Raw genomic sequence first — 20,751 nt, forward strand, 5'->3', positions numbered from 1 at the left:
CCATAGATAATAAAAAAAATCCCACTTAATAAATTATACATAACTAAATACCTTCTATAATATTAATTAATAAAAATAACATTTTGGTACAAGACAGTACAATTAAACCAACTATAGTTTGATTTAATTTGAACAATTCGATATAATTAATTTTATGTATTGTGTATCGATAATCGTTTGTAATACGAATACTCTTTGCAAGTTCCAACTTCCAACTCTGCTATCTTGTTAGTTGAATACGTCAACCTTGTTAATTCCACGCTTGACAAAACCAAAATCATTTGTAGTTAATCAGGGTTCCATTTATTATTCAGCGAAATGAAGCATATTAATTGTGCTTCTTTTTTAAATTTGTTTGGTAAATATTCGCATTTTATTTTTTATAAGTACTATTAACTAATAGATGCATAAAAGACTACCGGCATTTTGCTTTATTCACAAAAAAAGATAACTTGTGATTATTTTATTTTGTACGGAACTTAAAATTTTAACTGTAAATCACTTTACCCTACAATGTAGTTAAATCTCGTTTAACAACTCTTTACCCGGCTAAGGGATAAAAACACTGTATATAGGCTTCTATTCTATAGTATATATTTATTTATATACTATAGTAGTTCCCCCCTGTGCACTGCAGCTCTATGCAGCTTATTGTATTCCTTCCTGGCTCTTTTTTTTTTTTTTTCTTTTTCCGGAGGTCGCGACATGTGTGCGAATTAAACCCCCAGTGTTCTTCCATTGAAGAAACACATTTCGAAAGGGGTTGGGACCAAATTCAGGGTCGCTCAGGCATTCCATTGATGAGTGCCATGTCAATTTTCATCGCGGCTACTGGGGTCCCCTTAGATATCAGAAAAGGGTCCAGAAGTGAGCTCTGTCTAATGGAATTTGATAATCCCAATATTTCGATAAACTATTATTCTAGCGATAGCTGGCTAATTAATCGGTAGAGCCCAGAACAGGAGGAATTTTTTTAAGAGTCTGTTTTTCATTATCAACTTTTCAATCGTAATAATTTTTTGACAATGGATGTGAGTAAAGTGAAGATCATCAATTACCGTTATTGCAAGAGCGAATCAGAAATCGTTGGGGTGGTCGTGTCAATGTTAGTTTTTCATTACAGAATTGCCTTGAATTATGAATGGGAGGGTTTCCAAAGGATATGCCCTAAATCAAGTAGCGGATTCATCTTGCAGAAATTGCCCCATGCAGCAATAGACCCGCCGAACACTTATCATGTTAACCGTAATATTTTGTTGATTTTCTTCACCAGGAACTTTGAAACCCATTGGTGCCAATGTACTTAGCCGAAAATATTTAATTATGTTCATGCTTGCCCATAAGTCCTGAAAATATTGACATTTAATTTTTAACGACAAAAAACCCCATGTCTAACTTTGAGCTTTTTATTAGCTAATAATTATCTAATTTTCATATTTTTAGCATATAGTGTAAAGGCTCTGCCAGAGTGCCAATCGAACTCTCGACCACAGGATCTACTCACTGCAATCACACAAACTCTGTTATTAGTTAATTCTAAAACCATATTTTTCCAATTCTGTTTGTAACAAATTAAATTATAGGTATATTTAAATGACAGATCTTTTTTTTTATGGTTTTAAGTTTCCGTATTAATCAGAGTACGAGTTCAGAGAATGCAATAAATAGTTTCTTAGGGGAAGGTGATGTGAAAAAAGAGCCATGAGGGGGGGTTGATGTTGGGAATTGATCACATGACTGCAGGGTCTATGAGCTGAGAGACTATCGGCTACTGCGGTCCCCTAGCAATAAAATTAACTTGCTTGTTATGTACATGTAAACGTTACCTTAAAAAAATCTTATTCCAAACTGACTATCTCCCAAAGGATGTTACTCTCTTCATTTGTTCGAATTTTAAGTATACATTTATCCATGGGGGCATACCAGTACTAAGCGTCACCGTGTATAATGAGAAACGCAGATAAAAGGAAACACCTTGAATTTCAGGCTCTGAAGCATTTTCTTCTATTACACACTTTCTGTATCGTGTATTTTTTTCCCTTTTAATGAGGTTACATGAACCCTCGGGGTGCTGGTGTTTTTGATTAAAAAAAACTAAAACATCCATTTGTAAGACAAGTATATTACATGGAGTGGAGGAAAACAATATGTAGTACATACATCAACAGGTATTCACTTATTCATGACATCAAAACAAATGAGAAAAAATTATTAGGGTCCTAAAAGAAAATTTATTTAAAAAAAAGGTAAATTAGATTTAATATAAAAAACTAGGGCGGCAGCCACGGATAATGAAGCATGGACTGTATAATAAAAGTACATCTCTCTCTCTCTCTCTCTCTCTCTCTCTCTCTCTCTCTCTCTCTCATGTTTTGTGCTTCTTCATTTATTTTTTATTAAATAATATTGGACAAACTTTTAATTTTTGAACAAAAAACATCTGGTGAATGTTATTTGATATGATAAACCTTTTTAAATTTTGTTTCAGAGATCACATTCGCAGTACTGCTTCTCCTATTGGCACCTTCTTATGGAGCCATCAACTATTTAACCGAATATGATAAAGTGCGACTAGGTCAGGTGATTGCTGCATCATGGAGCTCTAACGATCTTGCCAGTATACATTATGCAGCTGCTGCCAGTAAGTTGTTGGGTCAAAAAATTCCCAACTCTGAGTCTGTCTGCAAATTTCTCCTTGAAACAGCCAAGACTCAGTCAAGCGTTGAATCTTACTATTATACTGCACAAGCTTGGACTACAATTGGAAATTGTAGAGGTGCCTTTCCAACAAGTGAAATTTCTAAGGTGTGCACTTCCTACTTATGTGATGTGATTGATGAGTTTATTTATTTATTTTCCCCCTCCTCAGGTGTTTAATGATGTTATGCAAAAAGAAACATCGACAATTCCTGATCTTTATTATTCTGTCCTTGGAATGAAATCTCTTGGGCAACAATTGAAGCATAATGCCAAAGTTGTAAAAACTGTGCAGTCAGGATTAAAGAAGGATGATAGTATTGTTAAGTATGTATTTTTGTAGTTTAATTTGTGAGGTATGAAGAATTATATATGAAGTGGTGCTATGGAAGGAGGACAAAAAATTGGGTGATATTAAACTGTAAATGGACTAGAATGCTGCAAAATTGGTTTTCTGACTCACTCCCGTCACATATTTATATCCCTGGAAAAAATGGGCTTGTCACACACAAAAAATTTACTTTAATATACATTTTTCGCCAATTTTGTGGTCACTTTGAAATCTGCATTAAATAGAATAAAGAATGAGTGTCATCTACTGAACTCTTTCAGGCATACTGATAGCTGTTTCCCTGGCACAAACCTTCAAAATTTAAACATCGGATGATCTGTGAAACATTTCAAAAATTCACTGTGTTATAAACTTCCTAGATATTGGTGGATTTCATCAAAACTGTGTCATAAAATAAGCTTTTGAATGTTATGCTTGGTAGCATGTGCGAATTTTTTTTCCTTGAGAAAAAGTAACATTACTAAAATTTATTATTTTTATCTCAATTAAAAACCTTAATTAATTGAAAGATATTAATTGGTCAAGCGGACCATGGAAACTAGTAAATTACTAAAATTTTCTGCTAAATGTTTCTAAAATCAGTATGCATCCAGTGTTTCTTTAGCTCAGTAGGATATTGCATTAAAATCAATTATTTTGAGTTTTAATATATTCAGTACTATAACCTATATTTTTACAGTATTGCTTACACATTGCACATAGCCTCACAGATGAGTAATGAAGGTGCATTTGCATTTGATCGGATAGAGGATGTATTAGTGCAAGCTGATGAAATTGATGGGAGATTTCTTCAGTTTGAAGGAGGGCTTTCAATAACAGGTATTTTAATCATCATTATTTTTTAAAAATTTATAATAGATTTGCATAATTAATGGTATGGTAAAATAGCATGATTAAGTGGATGAAATGTGTAAATTAATATGTTCAATTAAGTTCAAAATCTACTTTTTTTATTACAGCATTAGTTATAAGTGGAATATTTAACTTGGCTGAGACAGTTAAAAAAGCTCCACTTATCACACCACAACAAACAGTCAAATTTGCCAATTACTTTGTCTCACGCAAGTCTGTTCAGAGTGTGAAAGGAGTTCACAGCCTTATAAATGTGGTGACAATCTTGTCGCAGAACAACTTTCAGACACATGTCTCTCTCAGTATTATTGGGAATGGGGCAGTATCAGTTGAACAGCCCAGGATCTCTGTCCTTGTATGTGACCTCCTCGGCAACCCTATCACTGTCCCGATTGCAGTTACTCTAGAGCAGGCGACTAGGCTTTCAGATGGAGTTGCTGTCATCAGCAATCGACAATTTACCCAAACTTCTGAAAAGTAAATCATGCAAAAATCAATTTAATTTCAAAGCAGTATGACAACTATGCCTTTTGTAGAATGGTTTATTCAGTGTTACTTGTGGAACCTACGGGTGAATTGCCAGGAACCTATCGCTTGACAGTTAGTGTGACTGCCAGCGCATCATCTAAGCTCATTGGAAACATTGCAGTTCCACTTGATGTAAAAGTCATGGCACAGGCTGTTTTCCCTGAACCACTTCTAATTGGTACTGCTGATTCTGATCAGATCACTCAGCCAAAATTCCACAAGTTAGTAGTTTTGAATTTCTAGTTGTATCAAGTTATATATCATATTGTTTTTCAGAGTTACTCACCCGAACAAGCTGAAGGAGGTTCTAGAAGTGGACTTTTTACAAAAGCTTGCGATGAGGTTCTCTTTAAAAGAAAAGATTACAGGAAAACCTCTCAAAGTGCATCAAGCATTTGTCAAACTACAACACAAAAATTCCGGTCAGGAGGTAATTTTTGTTGCCGAGAAAGACACTGGTGTTATGTATAAACTTGATTTGGTAATTATTATAGATAAGACAGCATTAATTCATTCTTAATGTGTCTACATTTTTTTTTGCCTCATATTTTTTCTAAAAGGATATTGGATCAAAAGTAAATGAACTCGGTAAACTCTCAGGATTGTATTCTGTTGATCTGATAATTGGTGATACGATTCTCACAAATTCTTTCTCCTGGCATGTAGCTGATGTTAAGCTTAACTTGGGTACAGTTGATAAAAAAAAACCTTCTACACAGTCAATCTTCAAACCAAAACCTGAAATTCAAGTAATATTTTTTTTCTTTTTCTTTTTATCTTTGTTATTTAAATGATTATCTTGTTTTAGCATTTGTTCAGAGAACCAGAAAGAAGACCACCAGTTTTAGTTTCTAACTTATTCACTGGTTTAGTGTTTGTTCCTCTTTTAATCCTTTTTGCATTGGTATGTATAAATGAATTTACATTTTGTTCCATCCTATAAAATTAGCCACAATACAATACTCGCATTTGCATTAACACGATAATATAAGGTTTGTTCCAACACACAATCAAAAGTAAGTTATCCATGATTTATTGACTGAACATCTGTTCATGGATTCTTACTCATTTGGAACGCTTTTTTCCAAGCTCATCCAATCAGTTTCAAACTGTAAGCAGAATTTTTCTTCATATATTTATGAATTGTGTTTATTATTTTGTAATGTAATACAGATTTGGAATTTTGATCAGATATTTATCAGAATCCTACCTCTACGTTACAATGTTTCAAATTTTATTTCGCATATTTGAAGAATATTGCAGATTTGAAATTTTTATTGTTTTATTTATACCTTATTAAATTATTGTATTAACGTAAACAAATTGATATAATAGAATAGAAATTAACAGAATTCTCTTGAAATAATCAGCATCTTATTTGAGGCTTCAATTTCCAAAACTTCTGCAAGCATAATTCTTTACCACTTTTCCTGAAAAATTAATTTTCCTGAAGTAGTCCAGTTGTCAAAGGAAATAAGGGGGGCTTCGTTTGAAACAAAAATAGTGCCAGTCCGTCCTCTTTATTTGATTTTGTGACTGAAATTTTTCTGGTCTATTTCCTTTCAATGTGAATAAGTACTAGATCGAAAAAATGTCTATATTCAGAAAAAATTATTCAATTATTAGATGGGGTGAGATCTTTGATACCCATCTTGCATTTTTAATATTTTTCGAACAAATTAATTGCATATTTAAGGTTTTTTTAGTGGATATTACACAACATTTTTAAGGATTTTTATTGCATATAAAGCTGGGCTCTAGTTATAAAGTAAGAACTTTTCCGATTTAACAAGAGTGAAAATGTGGGGAAACGTCTGTGAATGTCTGTCCATATGGTCTGTTTTGACATAAACCTATTATAAACTTGGCCTGAAATGTGATGGAATGGCCAAACTAAAGGATGCATCTTCTACTTTGCCGATGGTTTGGATATATGTTGGAACAAACCTATAATTTAAGACAGCTGTGGAATAAGTTGCATATGCATGTGCATTTTTATTTCTTTACAGTAATTTGAATACTTCAAATGACAATGGTTGTAAAAGTTTGTGTTTACGTGATATAAATAGAGTAGACTTTTCAAAATATTTTGTTTTTGTATTTAATTATATTTTGGTTCTTTCTTTCTTTATTTTTTAGTGGGCCAAACTCGGTGTCAATATTTCAAATTTCAGTTTTTCTCTGAGTACATTTGGCTTTCATGCCGGTCTTGGAGGTAAGTCCTCTTAAAGCAAGAATGAATTTGTAATAATAAAACTTTTTTTTCAGCAATCTTTTGTCTCTTCGGCATGTTCTGGCTTAAGCTAAACATGTTTGAAACACTCAAATATTTATTGGTCCTTGGTCTCATCACATTTTTATCAGGGAATAAATTGTTGGCTAACATTGCATCAAACCAGAAGAGATAGAAGATTAGAAGTTTTACATTCTTTTTTTAATGTCAGTTCTGCTGATGTACGCAAGACTGCTTTGTTATAAATAATTTTTTTTCACAGTGTGTATTTATTCAATCCTGTTAATGTTTTCTAGAACATATAAATAGAAAGGTAAATGCCTTAAACAAATAAGCTAGTTTAGTCTTATTTAAATTACCCATCTGACTTTTATAATCATAACTAACTATAACCTTCTTCCTTTGTTCAGTTTTCAAGAATTTAAATTTTGTGTTTTTTTTCTAAATCCTCAATGATTGCTGTAAAAAAATTACAAAGACTCTCTCCAACTTTTAAACTATTTACTTTCAAGTTAAGGTAAGGAATGTTACTTAAATTGCTTCAATTCATTAAAATGAAGATAATTTAATTTATATATAATGTTGGTAGTATTTGTATTTGATATTTTTCATTCCTTAAAAGTTTCAAAAAGTAGAAAAACAATTGTATTAAAAGATGTATGACTATTGAACTGATTAAAAATAAATCGGGGAAATATATATTTTTATTTCTAATTTTATTATCTGTCTTTTATTTATTCTATTGTGGAATAAATTACATAATTTAAATTATAATCAGGCTGTTTTTGAAGATAAGGTTGTTAAAGATGAAATTTTTTGGCAATTCTGTACCAAACTTTGGCAATTTATTTCATAACTATGAAATAAAATAACAACTTTTAACTTAAAAATACAGTTACAACTTTAAATTAACATGGTTATTTATTGTATATAGTGTTTATTGGTGTGAATGTGAAGTGTGAGGGAGCTGATGGTGGAATATTGATTGATTTTTTTGATCCTCAATTAGCTTAGTTATACAATAGGTGTAAAGAGAACAGATAGATGTATTAGCCAGGGCTCGGAATTCATGGGAAAATAAATCAGTACCTTCCAAGCTGAGGTACATGCAATTGACAGAATTCCCCAATTCAATCTGAATAAAGGGTACAAAAATATATTGTGCCAAGCAGCCATAAAAGTGTAGAAGGGATTCTATCGTTTAAACCGAGCCTACTAATCAAGTTCCTTGAGGAACTAGGGCTCACTGGTGTACTATAAGCTTAGAACAGAATGATACATCTGCATTGATACAAAGCTCCTAGATGATTTATGGTTTCCACTTTTTCTAGTGGATTTCATTTATTATGAGCATTGATGCAATTTTTGGTTTTGTAAAAAGGTATCGACTTTTATTTATATTCAATAACATATTTTTGATTACATGTCATGTAACAATGTTATTTAAATCATGTAACAGTTTACAGTCTTTTGTAGAGTTTGTTTCAGGATATATTTTTACATCAGCAAATATTTTTATTTTACCAAATTTAATAAATAGTAAATAAATAGAGGCCATTAATAAATGGCTTAATACTTTTAAAACAGTCAGCCCAAAAGAGCCCCCCCCCCCAAACCATTTGTGTCTGTTGGTTAAAAAGATCATAGCCATAAAATTAATTTATTATTTACTTCTAATGATTTTAGCTTAATTAGAATAATATTATGATTAAAAAGTTTAATAAGTCTGTAAATTGTATCTTTTGGCTGATGAGATGTCTTTTTGAAAGGATAAAAGGTTTGTACAAGTCAACTGATTTTTTTTTTAAACTCGTAAATCATTATGGCACATGCATGTTAAAATAAATTACCATGTTTCATCTTTCACATCGAACAACCTGATAAAAATAATATAATATTTTATTTGTTATAATATTGTTACTAATTATTACAAATTTTATTGTGAAATTCTTGAGATATCTGAAGAAGGAGAGTTAGACTTGTAGTTAATAAAGCATGATTGGTTGCTTGGAGGATGAAAGCAGTGTTAAAATAGTAGTGAGTGGTGACACAAGCTGGAAACTTTAGTAAACCACAGGCAGACAGTCACCACTGTATGATTGATGCAAATCTATAGTTGATTAATAATGCAAAAATATTATAACAAGATTTTATGCTGATGATTCTGCGAAGAAAAAATGTGTACCTCCCAAAATGGCGTGCATGACAGGGGGGAAGTCTGATGTATGTGTGTACTCACCACCACCATCCACTCTGCAAGAAGTAAGTCATTTTTAATATCTAGTTTAATTATTTTTTCAATCATATCATTTTGGCTTTAGACATGCAAACCAGCACCAAAACATCCAGAAGCAATAGCTCTAGAAGACTTACCACTTCCTTCTCCATTATCAGCCAATGTGGTTGTAATTGGTGCTGGTATTTCGGGACTTACAGCAGCCCAAAAGTTAATCAAGGAAGGAATCACAAATACTATTGTTCTTGAAGCATCATCTAGGTATAACAATTTTTCAGTTACTTTGTACTTAAGAAGATTGATAAGCAAATGTATGTTCTTGCTGTTAAGAAGTAGAAGAAATTTAATTTTGGCTTATTTTTTTCAGATAGATTGTCTGTCAAATGTTAGGGAATAAGTAGTCAATAGTTTCATATTATATTATATTTTCAATTAATCTGTTCTTTAATATCTCAGTATTAAAAAATAATAAAACAAAATAAATAATCCTACGAACTATTTTCCATATACGTTATTAATTCAGATCAGGTTCAAATTTGTTCTTTATACAGAATTGAATTAGAAGGTTTATGTTTAAAAATACACAATTATAGCAATTACACCTTTAATCTAAGGTCTGAGTTGAGATGAAAAAGCAAGTGTCACGAGTGGCATTCGAACCCACGACCTTCAGCTCAATACCCTGCTGCTCTAATCACTTGAGCTATTGTGACTTCTTCGTGTGACTTTTCATCTCAACCAAGACCTTACATTAAAAGTTAATTAATTAAAATGATTAATACAGTCAATTATGGCTACAAAATACGTAATAATAATTTAGGGATGGTTAAGGGGAAAATAGTGAACATAATAATAATGTTTTATTTAACTATAAACATATACAATACAAAAAAGAAAATATCAGTAATGTGGTGGCATTGGTCCAAAGACCTTGCATTTGAACCCAACATGCAAATGGGGATTTACACAAAAGTAGATCCCCTGAGGGGGATTAATACCTCTGCAGTTGCAAATCATCATAAAAATAAAATCATTTTTATAAAATTTCAGTATTGTTACTAATTTTAATGTCCACCAATTATATTATTCAAGGTTTAATTAAAAGTGGAATTTCAGACCTGGAGGGAGAATCAGATCTGCACACATGGGAGATACTGTGGTCGAGCTTGGACCTTTTTGTGAATTCCCTAAAAAAGTGTATGAAATGCCAATTGTAGATGCTGCAGTAAAATTAGGTTTGATTAAACTTGGCCCAACAGATCCAACAAAAGGATTATTGGTAAATAGCGATGGTACCCAACTCCCAACTCCAATTTCATTTATGGCATTTAAAGAATTAGCTGAAATGCTAGAAGAGGCTAAACGTTTACGGTAATTGGCATCAAAATGACCAACTTTAATTTCTTTAATTTACAATTGCCTTAAAGGTCTAGTACAGACGCTTCAGAGGAAATGATGATCAACCATTATATTGGAATAAAAATGCACCAGGTTTTAAAAAGAATTCCGCCAGAAAGTGCAGAGACTGCCACAAGAGCTTTAGTTGGACTTTCTAGTTACCTTGTAGAACACCAAGTAATCTCTGATGGCGTTGGAGCATATACTGTTGTACCTGGAGGCATAAAAGTGCCTCTCGGAGGTGTAGGCAGATTATCTCAACTTATAGCTGATGTCGGTGATCACATTTTATATAACAAAAGGGTAATTTATTTTATATTTGATATTTTAATGTTAAAGATAAAAATTTACTTCCATTGTGCGAATCAGGGCTACACAAAATTTAGGGTATCCCCGACTCTAATGCATTGTTACCAGTTTTCCACAAATAACCCCCTCACACTGATGGAAGGCGGTATGTCTTCAAACACCAATTACTGAAGCGTATTAATATAAACCATATAAGAATTTGCTAATAATGAGAGCAGGATTAAATTGAGGTATTATGTTCATACAAGTTGTAATTAAAATATATAAACATATATATAAAGAACAAATACAAAAAAATCACATGAAAACAATTTACTAGTATTGCATGTAACAAAATAGGTCTGTTATGGTAATAAAATTAATAATATCAAACTAAAAGAAGATATTAATATAACTAATAGATGTATACAATAAAAAAGAATGATCTGACCCAATATTATGAGGCATTAATGTCCAAGTTGATGTAGGTTGGATGTAGAAGGAAAAGATGGAGCTGGATGCTCAAATGAAGAGATGTACCATGAAGTTGGCAGACTCTATTAACTCTCAGTTCTGCAGATAATAAATGAATAGAATTAACTCGTGAAGTGAGCTAGCACAGACGTGCATGTAGCTCTCAGTCTCGAAGAAACAATGGAGACGCCAAAAATGGGCAGAAGAAAAGGAACACTCGTCGCACCGATTGGGATTTGTCCCCATCCCCACTCACCGCACCGATATATCAAGAACTCTATATGCAACTAAGTCTATGGCCGATCGCACTGTGCTTATTCACTTTTTAAAACTAATTTAATATATTATAGATGACTATAAACCCACTTTAGTTTTTATCAATTATTAAATGAAAAATAACCTTTTAAAAATAGACAAAAACTTAAATAATTCCTGATTGTCACCAACATCCATGGTCAGTTCCAACAAAAATTATTTTAATGCGTTTTATTTCTAAAATGCCCATAATCTTCTGAAGCAGATTGGAATAATACATTGTCATGATATTAATGATTTGATATACATAACTATAAGGATAAACTATAAATAAGAATTCTTTATAAAACATGTAACAAGTTGTACACCACTGATTCTTTTTGGAAATTTTTTAAAGGTTTTTATAGTAATAGACTGTAGCATACTCATTTAAAAAATAAGTGTGAATTTATATAGGACATTTGTCAAGGGACAATTTTGTTTTAGGTTGATAAAATCAAGTATGGGACAGTAACGCATGACCAGAAGCCAAGGGCTATTGTTAGGTGCACAGATGGTACTCAGTACCAGGCTGACTGTGTACTTGTGACTCTTCCCCTTGGGGTTCTCAAGGAAGAGTGGGAGTCTATGTTCTCACCACATCTACCGGCTCACAAGCTTGCCGCTCTCGTCTCTCTGGAATACAATGTAAAGGAAAAGATTTATGTAGAGTGGTCCCAGCCTCTGTGGGTGTGGCGTGATACACCTCTCAATCGCAAATTCAAAGGTTGTGAGTTGAAAGGGCGCTCTGACTGGACTAAAAACATGTCCAGTATCAAAGAAGTACCAGGCTCTCAGCGGCTTCTTCAGTTCATCATCAAAGGTGGTGATTCCAAAGAAATGATAAGGTAAAAAAATACTAAATATGCTCTTTTATAAACTTTAAGACAAAACAAATTTAAGGCCCTTTTATATAACTATGTTAATTATTAATTGCATAAGCTTCGATCAATACAAATAGTAATTAACAATAGTACATATATTTCCTTTTTGCAGTTTATACATTTTTTCATTTATAACTGCAGATTTCTATGTTAAGTTAGGGGGGGTTTGTTGTTTATATATTTGGTCGGAATTCAACCAATACCAATTAGTATAATAATAATAATAATGTTTATTTAACAACAAAAAGAAATATATACAAAACAAAGTAAATTAACACTGTAGACCATGGTAAATACTGTCTGGTGAAAAAAAATCCTATTAGTAAACGTAGGCTAAGAATAATCTCAAAGACTCATTAATAAAATACAAAGGTCAATTCATTATAAAACAGATAACATATATTTATTTTAGTATTAAGTACGTACATCTTTTTTAATTATTTTTTTGTGATAAATAAATGTACTATTTCAATGTGTGAATTAAACTAAAGATTAAATTCAGTATAAAGCAATATTACGGAAGTACGTAAATAGGTTCAAACAGTAGGATTTGTTATGAAAGAATAGTTTTTAAACTATAAAAATATGGACGGTCCAAATAGGTCAAAATTACAAAATAATGTTTTACACAAATACAATAATAAAATCGTTTTATTGCAGTAGTTTGTAGAATAAGAAAAGTCTTATTAAGTATTTAAATCAAGAAGGTTTACTATAACTTTCATCCAATTTCTTCAAATACATTTTCATTTAATAAAATAATTAATTTTATTGTTTGATTAATTTTGTTAGCTTAAAAAATTCAAATTAGTCAAGTGTTGCAAGCCGGAAGAACGTTTTCTTTTCAGGATGTTGAATAATGATTTTTGCTTCGATAAGAACACAAATAGCACTAACATCCACATCACTACTAGGTTCTTGCCACCAGTCTTCTTCATCATCTGACCTCTCTGCACTTTCTAATTTCTAAAAATTGAATAAAATAATAATTTATGACTAGGCTCTCAATTAAATTGTGACGTGACAAATCATAAAACTAAGCTTACACCTATTTATATTTAGTTTAGTACTTACAGAAAGGAAATTTTTAATGTCAGTTTTTATTAATGGGTAACATGTATTGAGGACAGTGTCCTGAAAAGTAACATTAATGAATTATATTAATAATGATTAGTAAATCTGAAAATGTATTTACCAGATCGTTCTTTAGCATTGGAAATAGCTGCTTGAGATCGCCAGTGTTAGACGCCTCAACTTGATCTTTATGAGTGCTAGAATCGGTCATACCTTGGGCTATAGTTTTCAAATAGTCATTTCTAGTCGTATACCTAAACATCAATCCATTGAACAAGAAGTAGCCAAATAATTTATAATAAACAATTTAAATAGTTTTTATGTTTCGCACATTGAAATGCTGTCTGAGATATTTTTTAAATTGTTTTTCTCATGGCTGTAAAGCTGTTGAAGTTGAACGACTTCCCTCTGAAATTTTTCGAGTAGTGTGCTCAACGTGTAGAGAGGATCGACTTCCACTTCAGATAAATCTATATATTTAAAACAAAAATTAATTAAAATGCAAAAATACACGAGTATTATATTACCGGGTAAATCAACATCTCCAAGTAATCGCTGTAGTGCTTTGATGTTCTCTTTACGTTGTATTCGGACGGACAGGGGGTCAATATTTTGTACCTCACCAGTGGAGACTGCCATTTTTTGCTCATCCTCTTCGAGTACTGAAAGGATGCTAAGTACTCTTGGCAGGATGTCACCCATAACCAAATTTTGCCCTTTTCTCGATATAACACTTGTTGACCTAAACATTTTTTCCCATTAAGTATTACCACATGTCCACCAAATTAAAAAATCTGCACTTTTATTTATAAATTTAAGGTTTTAAACAATGTATAGTGTAAACTTATCAGCATTTTGGTCCCCCTATCCACACTGATTTTAACCTATCTATTTTGTCTTGCCAACTTTAGATCCAGCACTGAAAATGGACAGATGCTATTGTCAGTCCAAATCAGTGAGGAAAGGCAGACCAAAATGATTGGAAATTACAAATCTACAGCTTTATCACCTTGCAGACCTCTTGAAGAAATTTTTCAATTTTTAAACAATAATTTCTATATTTAATTGAAAGTTTTACACACGTATTATTACTAAAACGCACATTGACCAACTTCCGAGTGTATTTTTTTTCCATGCTCAGGCATTATGTTGCCTACTCTAAAAATATAGTTTTAATTGTGAGTGATTGCGAGTGGTTTACATGAAAAACCAAAGCCATTTAACTTTGTTACTGAATTTCAAAACCACACAAATATGTGAGGAAACTGCATCAGGCAGACTGAAGCCTATTTCTAACAAGCTTTTAAGTGCAAAAAGGCTTGCATTCAGACCAGACTTCTCTTTCTCAGGAACTCAGTGTCAAGTCTTCTTCCTCAACTGTATTCTCAAAGTCTTTAGAAACTTTAAAGGATGCCAATAAATTTGCAGAAGTACGTTCATTAGGTGAATGAGTGGAGTGAGAACCTCGACAAATCGATATCAATATTTACATGCTGCAGACTTGCTACACAATCCACAATATCACTTTAATGAAAAGAAATCCCAAATACTGATTCTATCCAATATCTAGTTAATTCGCCCCATCTGGACCTATGGTCGGCGATGGCCACTACAGAGATATGTTACACAAGTTTTTTTTAAACTTTATAATGGTACTTAAGAAACACAGACCCTTCGAGTTGACAATCAATGGTAGGAGAGGTACTAAGAATCCATACTGAAAGCTACACGCACACATCAGCCCTCTGGCTGGTGACCCTTCCCAATAGGCAAAAAAAGGTCGTCAAGATGGATTGAACTTATCAGTTTTGTTATTGTTTTTAATCTCTCACTAAAGCTTATGTTAGATTAATTATACACTGTAAAATTGTACATGAATCTGCTAGAGGCTAAACCATCATATAAATACCATGTGTATTAATGTACTATACAATCACAAATATAGTAGTTCTATAATTAAGAAATAAAAGATAACATACTTACATTGTTGCTAAACGATTATTTTACGCACCCACCGTATCAAATTTATACTGAGCTTCTTTGTTGTAATGTGACAGTTGAACAAAAAACAAAAAAAACGATCTTTCAACAGCCTACAAGAAGTCGCAACTAGCAAATGCCAAGTACCTACGTCCTACGGCAACAGTCAACAATAGATAAAAGATATACAAAATGGCGCGAAACAACAATCGAAATTTAATTGGTGGCGCTCAACTAGATTCTAGACTAGTACAATAGGTTCTTAACTATTTATTATACAAAAATTTTGATTTCGAGTGTATAGTAAATTGAATATATGTACACAATAAAAATAAAAACGATAGTAAAAAATGTATTAGTTATTCTATTCTCGTTGGTGGCGCTGGCGTTGAATATGGTACGGGGAAAAAGGCGGATCTTATTATTTCCAGTTACATTTTAAAGTGTAGAAATTATATGATGCATCGCTATTCTTTGGCTGTTGTACTGTCATAAAACTTTTATAAGATCGAAAAAATTTTTTAAATGTGATAACTTGTTACATTCATTTAACCAAAGAAGATATGGAGTAGGTGTATTAAACTATCTCTAATAATTATTAACTCCATTATATTTTGTGGTCTGATTTACCAAATTACTTCTTACAATTAATTATTATTTTTATTTATTTTATTTTAAGGTCTTGTGGTTGAAATGAAAAAGTTAGTGTCAAGAGCCCTCTCTTGATTGATTGATGATTATTATTTGTATCGATTGATTCGAACCCACGAAGGTCGGCAATTCGAATTCCGCTCATGACCCTTTTTCATTTGACCCAAGACCGTACATAAAAAAACAATTAATTCAAATAATTATTAACATTGAGGGGTCATAATTACTTTTTTTTAAATGTAAGGTCTTGGTTGAGAGAACTTTTTCATCTCAACCAAAACCTTACATACAAAGAATAAGTAATTTGGTCAATTAGACCACTAAACATAAATGGATTACAATTTTTAAAATTATTTCCATATTCCAATTAATTATTCTTATCAGTTGATTGAGAACAAAATTTGTGTTAAGAGCAGGATTCGAAGCCATATGACTTTCGGCTCAATCCGCCCTGCTTTAACCACTTGAGCTTTGTGACTTCAATCCCCTTAGACACCAACTCCTCATCTCAACCTACAAACGTTCGAATTTTTCCCTGTTTTTGCCATATTTTCAAATGTCGCGTAATCAGAATTCGATTCTCAGCGACTTATGAAGTGGCCACGAGGAGCTGTTAGTGAAGTCATTACTTCTTTTTAATTATTAAATTCAAACTATTATGACCCAATTAAGACAATCGGCATATGTGCCAGCTAACTTGAACACTTGTAAAATGCAAATACAAACTTTACTAACGAGGATAATAATTAGATGATAATGATTAGAAATTACCAAACTAATGTTTTTCTTCTGAATTATTCGCTAAACACCACTCAATTGTTTTTTCTAAATCTTCACTGTGCTACTTCACTTTTTCTCTACTTCTTTCGCAAAACCATGAATTTCACTTTACAGTTGAAATTTATGTCTAGTTGCCTCGTTCATTTAATTTGAGACAGACGTAGTTTGTAATGTGTAGTAATTGAAAATGTTCTCTCTATTTTTACCTATTTTATGATGGAACTTATTTCTTACTAGGGTAATTAACATGAGATGATTTTTGTGCTGATTAGAAAAGCTAATATTTCGGTTTATCAGAGGGATTGAGATACAACAAATAAGACTGTTTTCATAAAATACACCATAATTCAAGTGTTTGTATCAATCCCACTGACCAGCCAAGTTTGTTATTGGTTATTTGAGCTCGACCCTTTGTAAAAATCAAATCTGTTTCAGATCGTCTGATGCAGATGTGTTAAATGCTATCCTACAATTTTTGAAGGATTGGCTTGGTGATGAATCCATACCAATGCCAAAGAGTCTCATGCGATCTAACTGGGGAGACAACCCACTTTTTAGAGGGTCTTATACCACCTCTAAAAATGAAAGTAAGACAGAAATACAACAGTAACAACTGAAGTTGGAACAATTATTTCTTTTATATTATAGATGAAGAACGCGTACTAGCTGAAGCTCTGCCACGGACTTCGTGTGATGGTTATCCAATCCTGTATTTTGCAGGTGAAGCAACAAGTCAGGGTCTATGTGGGACTTTACAGGGTGCCATTTTATCAGGAATCCGAGAGGCTGATAAAATCATTTCAGGTATTAAAAGAAATGCAAACTATTCTCAACACCCTTGTTCAAGTGTGACAACTGGCATATGTGCCAACTAACTCAAAGACCTGTAACATGCAAATATTGTGACAGTCCAAGAAATATAAAATTTTAATTTGTCTCTTTTAATTTTTTTACCCCTTTAGCCACTAAAGTTTACATTGTATGCTATGGTATAATATCAATCAAAAACCAGTTTGTTCTTGTTCTCTTCTTTGCCCAACACTGATGAGAAATTAATAATACAGCAAATTATATATTTTTTAAAGTTGAAGGATGTGTGTGCTCTAGCAATTTGATTACTTATAAATAAGAAACTGGGAGTAAGGTATAAAACAAAAATGATTAAATAAGCTTTACAAATACTGGACTGTGGAGTTTATTTTATTAGTTATTTTAATTAAATATATAAGCAATTTATTTTTAAGAATGATTTCTTCAGTCTTACCCAAATGTACACATACAAAAAGTCCATAAACAAATAAGAAATAACAATTAACAAAATGTACATAATTTATTCTCTATTTATCTCAGAATGTACAATATAAAGATTAATCACAATTTCCTTTGAACAAAATTGAAGATTTAAAAAAAAAAAAAAAAAAAAAATACAGGCTATAAAGTTTACATTTGCCAAATCTAAAAACTCTCCAAAAATAGACAATTTCATAGATTATGTTTTATGTACTCCCAATATTACAGTATAAAAGTCATGATCATTCTTAAACAACAATTCTACAAAAAATTTATCGAAAATTTGGCTTAGAAATTTCATAAAATTTGATATAATTTATATAATCACATATAGTTTTAACAAATTTGAATTGAACTGTTGATATCATATATTTCAAACATTTTGTACAATAATAATCACACAAGTCAGGCCAATGGTTAAAATATTTTAAAATTATTATTTAACAACAAATTAAAAAATAAAAACAATTTAAATGTCAAAATATTTTTTTTTTTTTTTTTTAAGTCGTTCATATCTCTTTTTTTTAAAATAGACATTATTTTTTTAATAATATTTATAACATTTAATAATTATCAATAAATCTATTTGTACTAAAAATTCACTTTCTTTTGAAAACATGGTGTCAGGGAGAATGAGCCTTCTGAGGGATCAATTGGGGGGCTGCTCACTCTCACCTGACTACCCAACCCACCAACAAACTTGGAAACTTTTTTTGTTAGAGGCTCATCTTCAGAGCCTTTTGTTGAACAATCGGAAGAATCTTCCCAAGGACGACTTGGATCCTTTGGGTCCTTCCCAGCCATCTTGGCAGCTAAAAGCTGTACAATAAATATACAATTATAAATTAAAACAATTTTTAAAATGGTTATAATAAAGTAAATAATAAATCAATTAAATTATAAATCTGCAGTCTATATTATCAATTAATTATTCTTTTTATCTAAGGTCTGAGCGGTATTCAAACCCACGACCTTTGGCTAAGTACGCCGCTGCTCTAACCACTTGAGCTATCGTGACAACATTATTTATTAATTAATTAAGGTTTTTAGTTGAGATAAAATTAATTAATTTAAAGATATCAATTGGTCAAGCGGACCACGAAAACTAGTGAATTATTTATTTACATTTCTGTTTGGGCATTAGGGTGGTTAGGCATGGTTAAGGGAGAGCCTGGACATAATTTTTTTGTTATACTTGACATAGCTTGTAATTACCTTACAGAATTGAAATAATAAGTTAAGGAAAACAGTAGAGCAAACAGTAAAAACAGAATTTACAAATACTTTTGGGAGACAAAAGAATTCCCAAATTTATTTATATAAGCTATTTCTTGAAATTTTTCCAATGAAATACAATATCAACCCATGGGCCATGGTGGGCCTAAACGAAGGTCATTATTGATGTATAATTTAAATTTAATATTATTAAAAATATATCAAAATAATCAAAATGAAATAGCCACACCAAATTAAATGTGGGGGATGGTATATTGGATAGACAAGAAAATAATGTTGTATTACTACTACTAATTCTAAAATAATAAGGAATACATTAGTATGTGTTTACATCATCAATTTGTATCAAGTTTGTTTCAGTCACCACCCTAAACCAAAACCACTTTAATCACATAGATTATTTTATAATTGATTGCTGTACTTGCCAAGTTTTAAAAATGAAAACCTTTATGCATGAAAGGTTGATGAAGAGTATAAATGTTTGTTGACCATTAACAAAACTATTATTTTTTACTCTAACTGATTAATAAATCTGTTTATTTATTTTTAATGGCTAGTATCAATTTAATATAACCTTCCAAATTCTGGTATTTACTACTGATCAGTATCATTTAACAAAACCTACGACTAATGATTCTTTATGATATTACCATTTCAAATAGGAAAAAACCTATTTTAGCAAATAATAGAACTACAAAATACCAAGAAATGAAGAAGGTAGGATAAGTATGTAAAAAGAGTAACTGCAAAATACCTGTAGACTTTCGAGTGAATTTTCACAGTCAGTCGTATCAATGTCATTCATGTTGACACCAAACTTCTCGAGGTCAGCATATGTGCCAAATGGAAGCTTACCGACACATTCTAGTTTCATTATGTGCAGTTTACTTCGGAAATGTTTGGCTAGGTGGCCATGGATCCTAAAGGCCACTTTGCAATAGTCACACTTGAATGGCCTTGGATTGCTTGTTGTTGCAGTCCCAAAAGTTGAATTCATGTTAACCTGAGAACAACAATTTATATTTAATCATCATATAAGAAAACAGAGCAAGATAAAGTAAATTAAATCACCTTATTAAGATGTGCTAATGACCTCTGATGCTTCTGTAGATGACCTTTAGTCCTGAAAGATACCGCACACGAATCACACCGGAAAGGTCGCTCAAAATAATGGATATTCACATGAAGTCGTAGTTGACTTGGTTTGTTGAAAACTTTATTGCACATAACACACATACTTCTACCATCTTCTGTTGTACTAAAATAGTAAACATTACACATAATAAATCTTTAAAAACCTACACTGCCAAAATATTGTTCAATATGTTTAAGTCTCAGGGTTTTGTAAATTTTACAGTGGCCCAGATAATATTCCTATTGAAATAAAGAAATTAATAAAACACAGTAACGTAGACAAGATAACCATGTTATTCAATAATACCTATAAATCTAGAATATTTCCGCAATACTGATTATTATCAATTTTGTTGCTATCCCAAAGAAA

At 31.7% G+C, this 20,751-nt stretch overlaps 4 protein-coding genes across 5 annotated transcripts in view; 2 read left to right on the plus strand and 2 right to left on the minus strand.

Moving 5' to 3' along the window:
* Window positions 1–184: 184 nt before the first annotated feature.
* LOC106660789 (dolichyl-diphosphooligosaccharide--protein glycosyltransferase subunit 2) lies at window positions 185–6,921 on the plus strand. The gene is made up of 11 exons (XM_014383719.1): window positions 185–358; window positions 2,489–2,805; window positions 2,870–3,024; window positions 3,729–3,868; window positions 4,009–4,378; window positions 4,438–4,650; window positions 4,706–4,910; window positions 4,990–5,178; window positions 5,238–5,333; window positions 6,569–6,644; window positions 6,698–6,921. Exons 1-11 carry the CDS (start codon window positions 319–321, stop codon window positions 6,835–6,837), a joined length of 1,941 nt encoding a protein of 646 aa, XP_014239205.1. The 5' UTR covers window positions 185–318; the 3' UTR covers window positions 6,838–6,921.
* Window positions 6,922–7,026: 105 nt separating this feature from the next.
* On the plus strand, window positions 7,027–17,658 carry LOC106660790 (peroxisomal N(1)-acetyl-spermine/spermidine oxidase-like). The gene is made up of 8 exons (XM_014383720.2): window positions 7,027–7,179; window positions 8,810–8,924; window positions 8,984–9,159; window positions 10,015–10,269; window positions 10,326–10,599; window positions 11,800–12,200; window positions 17,157–17,308; window positions 17,370–17,658. Exons 1-8 carry the CDS (start codon window positions 7,115–7,117, stop codon window positions 17,594–17,596), a joined length of 1,665 nt encoding a protein of 554 aa, XP_014239206.1. The 5' UTR covers window positions 7,027–7,114; the 3' UTR covers window positions 17,597–17,658.
* Window positions 12,870–15,554, minus strand: LOC106660791. The gene is made up of 6 exons (XM_014383721.2): window positions 15,294–15,554; window positions 13,838–14,052; window positions 13,642–13,780; window positions 13,432–13,564; window positions 13,311–13,370; window positions 12,870–13,202 (listed from the first exon to the last, which is right to left on the minus strand). Coding segments are annotated over exons 1-6 (708 nt in total). The 5' UTR covers window positions 15,296–15,554; the 3' UTR covers window positions 12,870–13,043.
* A 328-nt stretch (window positions 17,659–17,986) lies between the features above and the next one.
* The window catches only part of LOC106660792, a 35,750-nt gene continuing 32,985 nt past the window's right edge, over window positions 17,987–20,751 (minus strand). For both annotated transcript variants that reach the window (XM_014383723.2, XM_014383724.2), the window contains 3 exons: window positions 20,319–20,505; window positions 20,002–20,250; window positions 17,987–18,830 (listed from right to left, as the gene is read on the minus strand). In XM_014383723.2, coding sequence (XP_014239209.1) covers window positions 18,603–18,830; window positions 20,002–20,250; window positions 20,319–20,505 — 664 coding nt within the window. In that variant the 3' untranslated portion in view covers window positions 17,987–18,602. The remainder of the gene's footprint in view (window positions 18,831–20,001; window positions 20,251–20,318; window positions 20,506–20,751) is intronic.

Source organism: Cimex lectularius, unplaced genomic scaffold, assembly GCF_000648675.2.
Source record: "Cimex lectularius strain Harlan isolate CLEC.00 unplaced genomic scaffold, Clec_2.1 scaffold24, whole genome shotgun sequence".
Lineage (NCBI taxonomy): Eukaryota > Metazoa > Arthropoda > Insecta > Hemiptera > Cimicidae > Cimex > Cimex lectularius.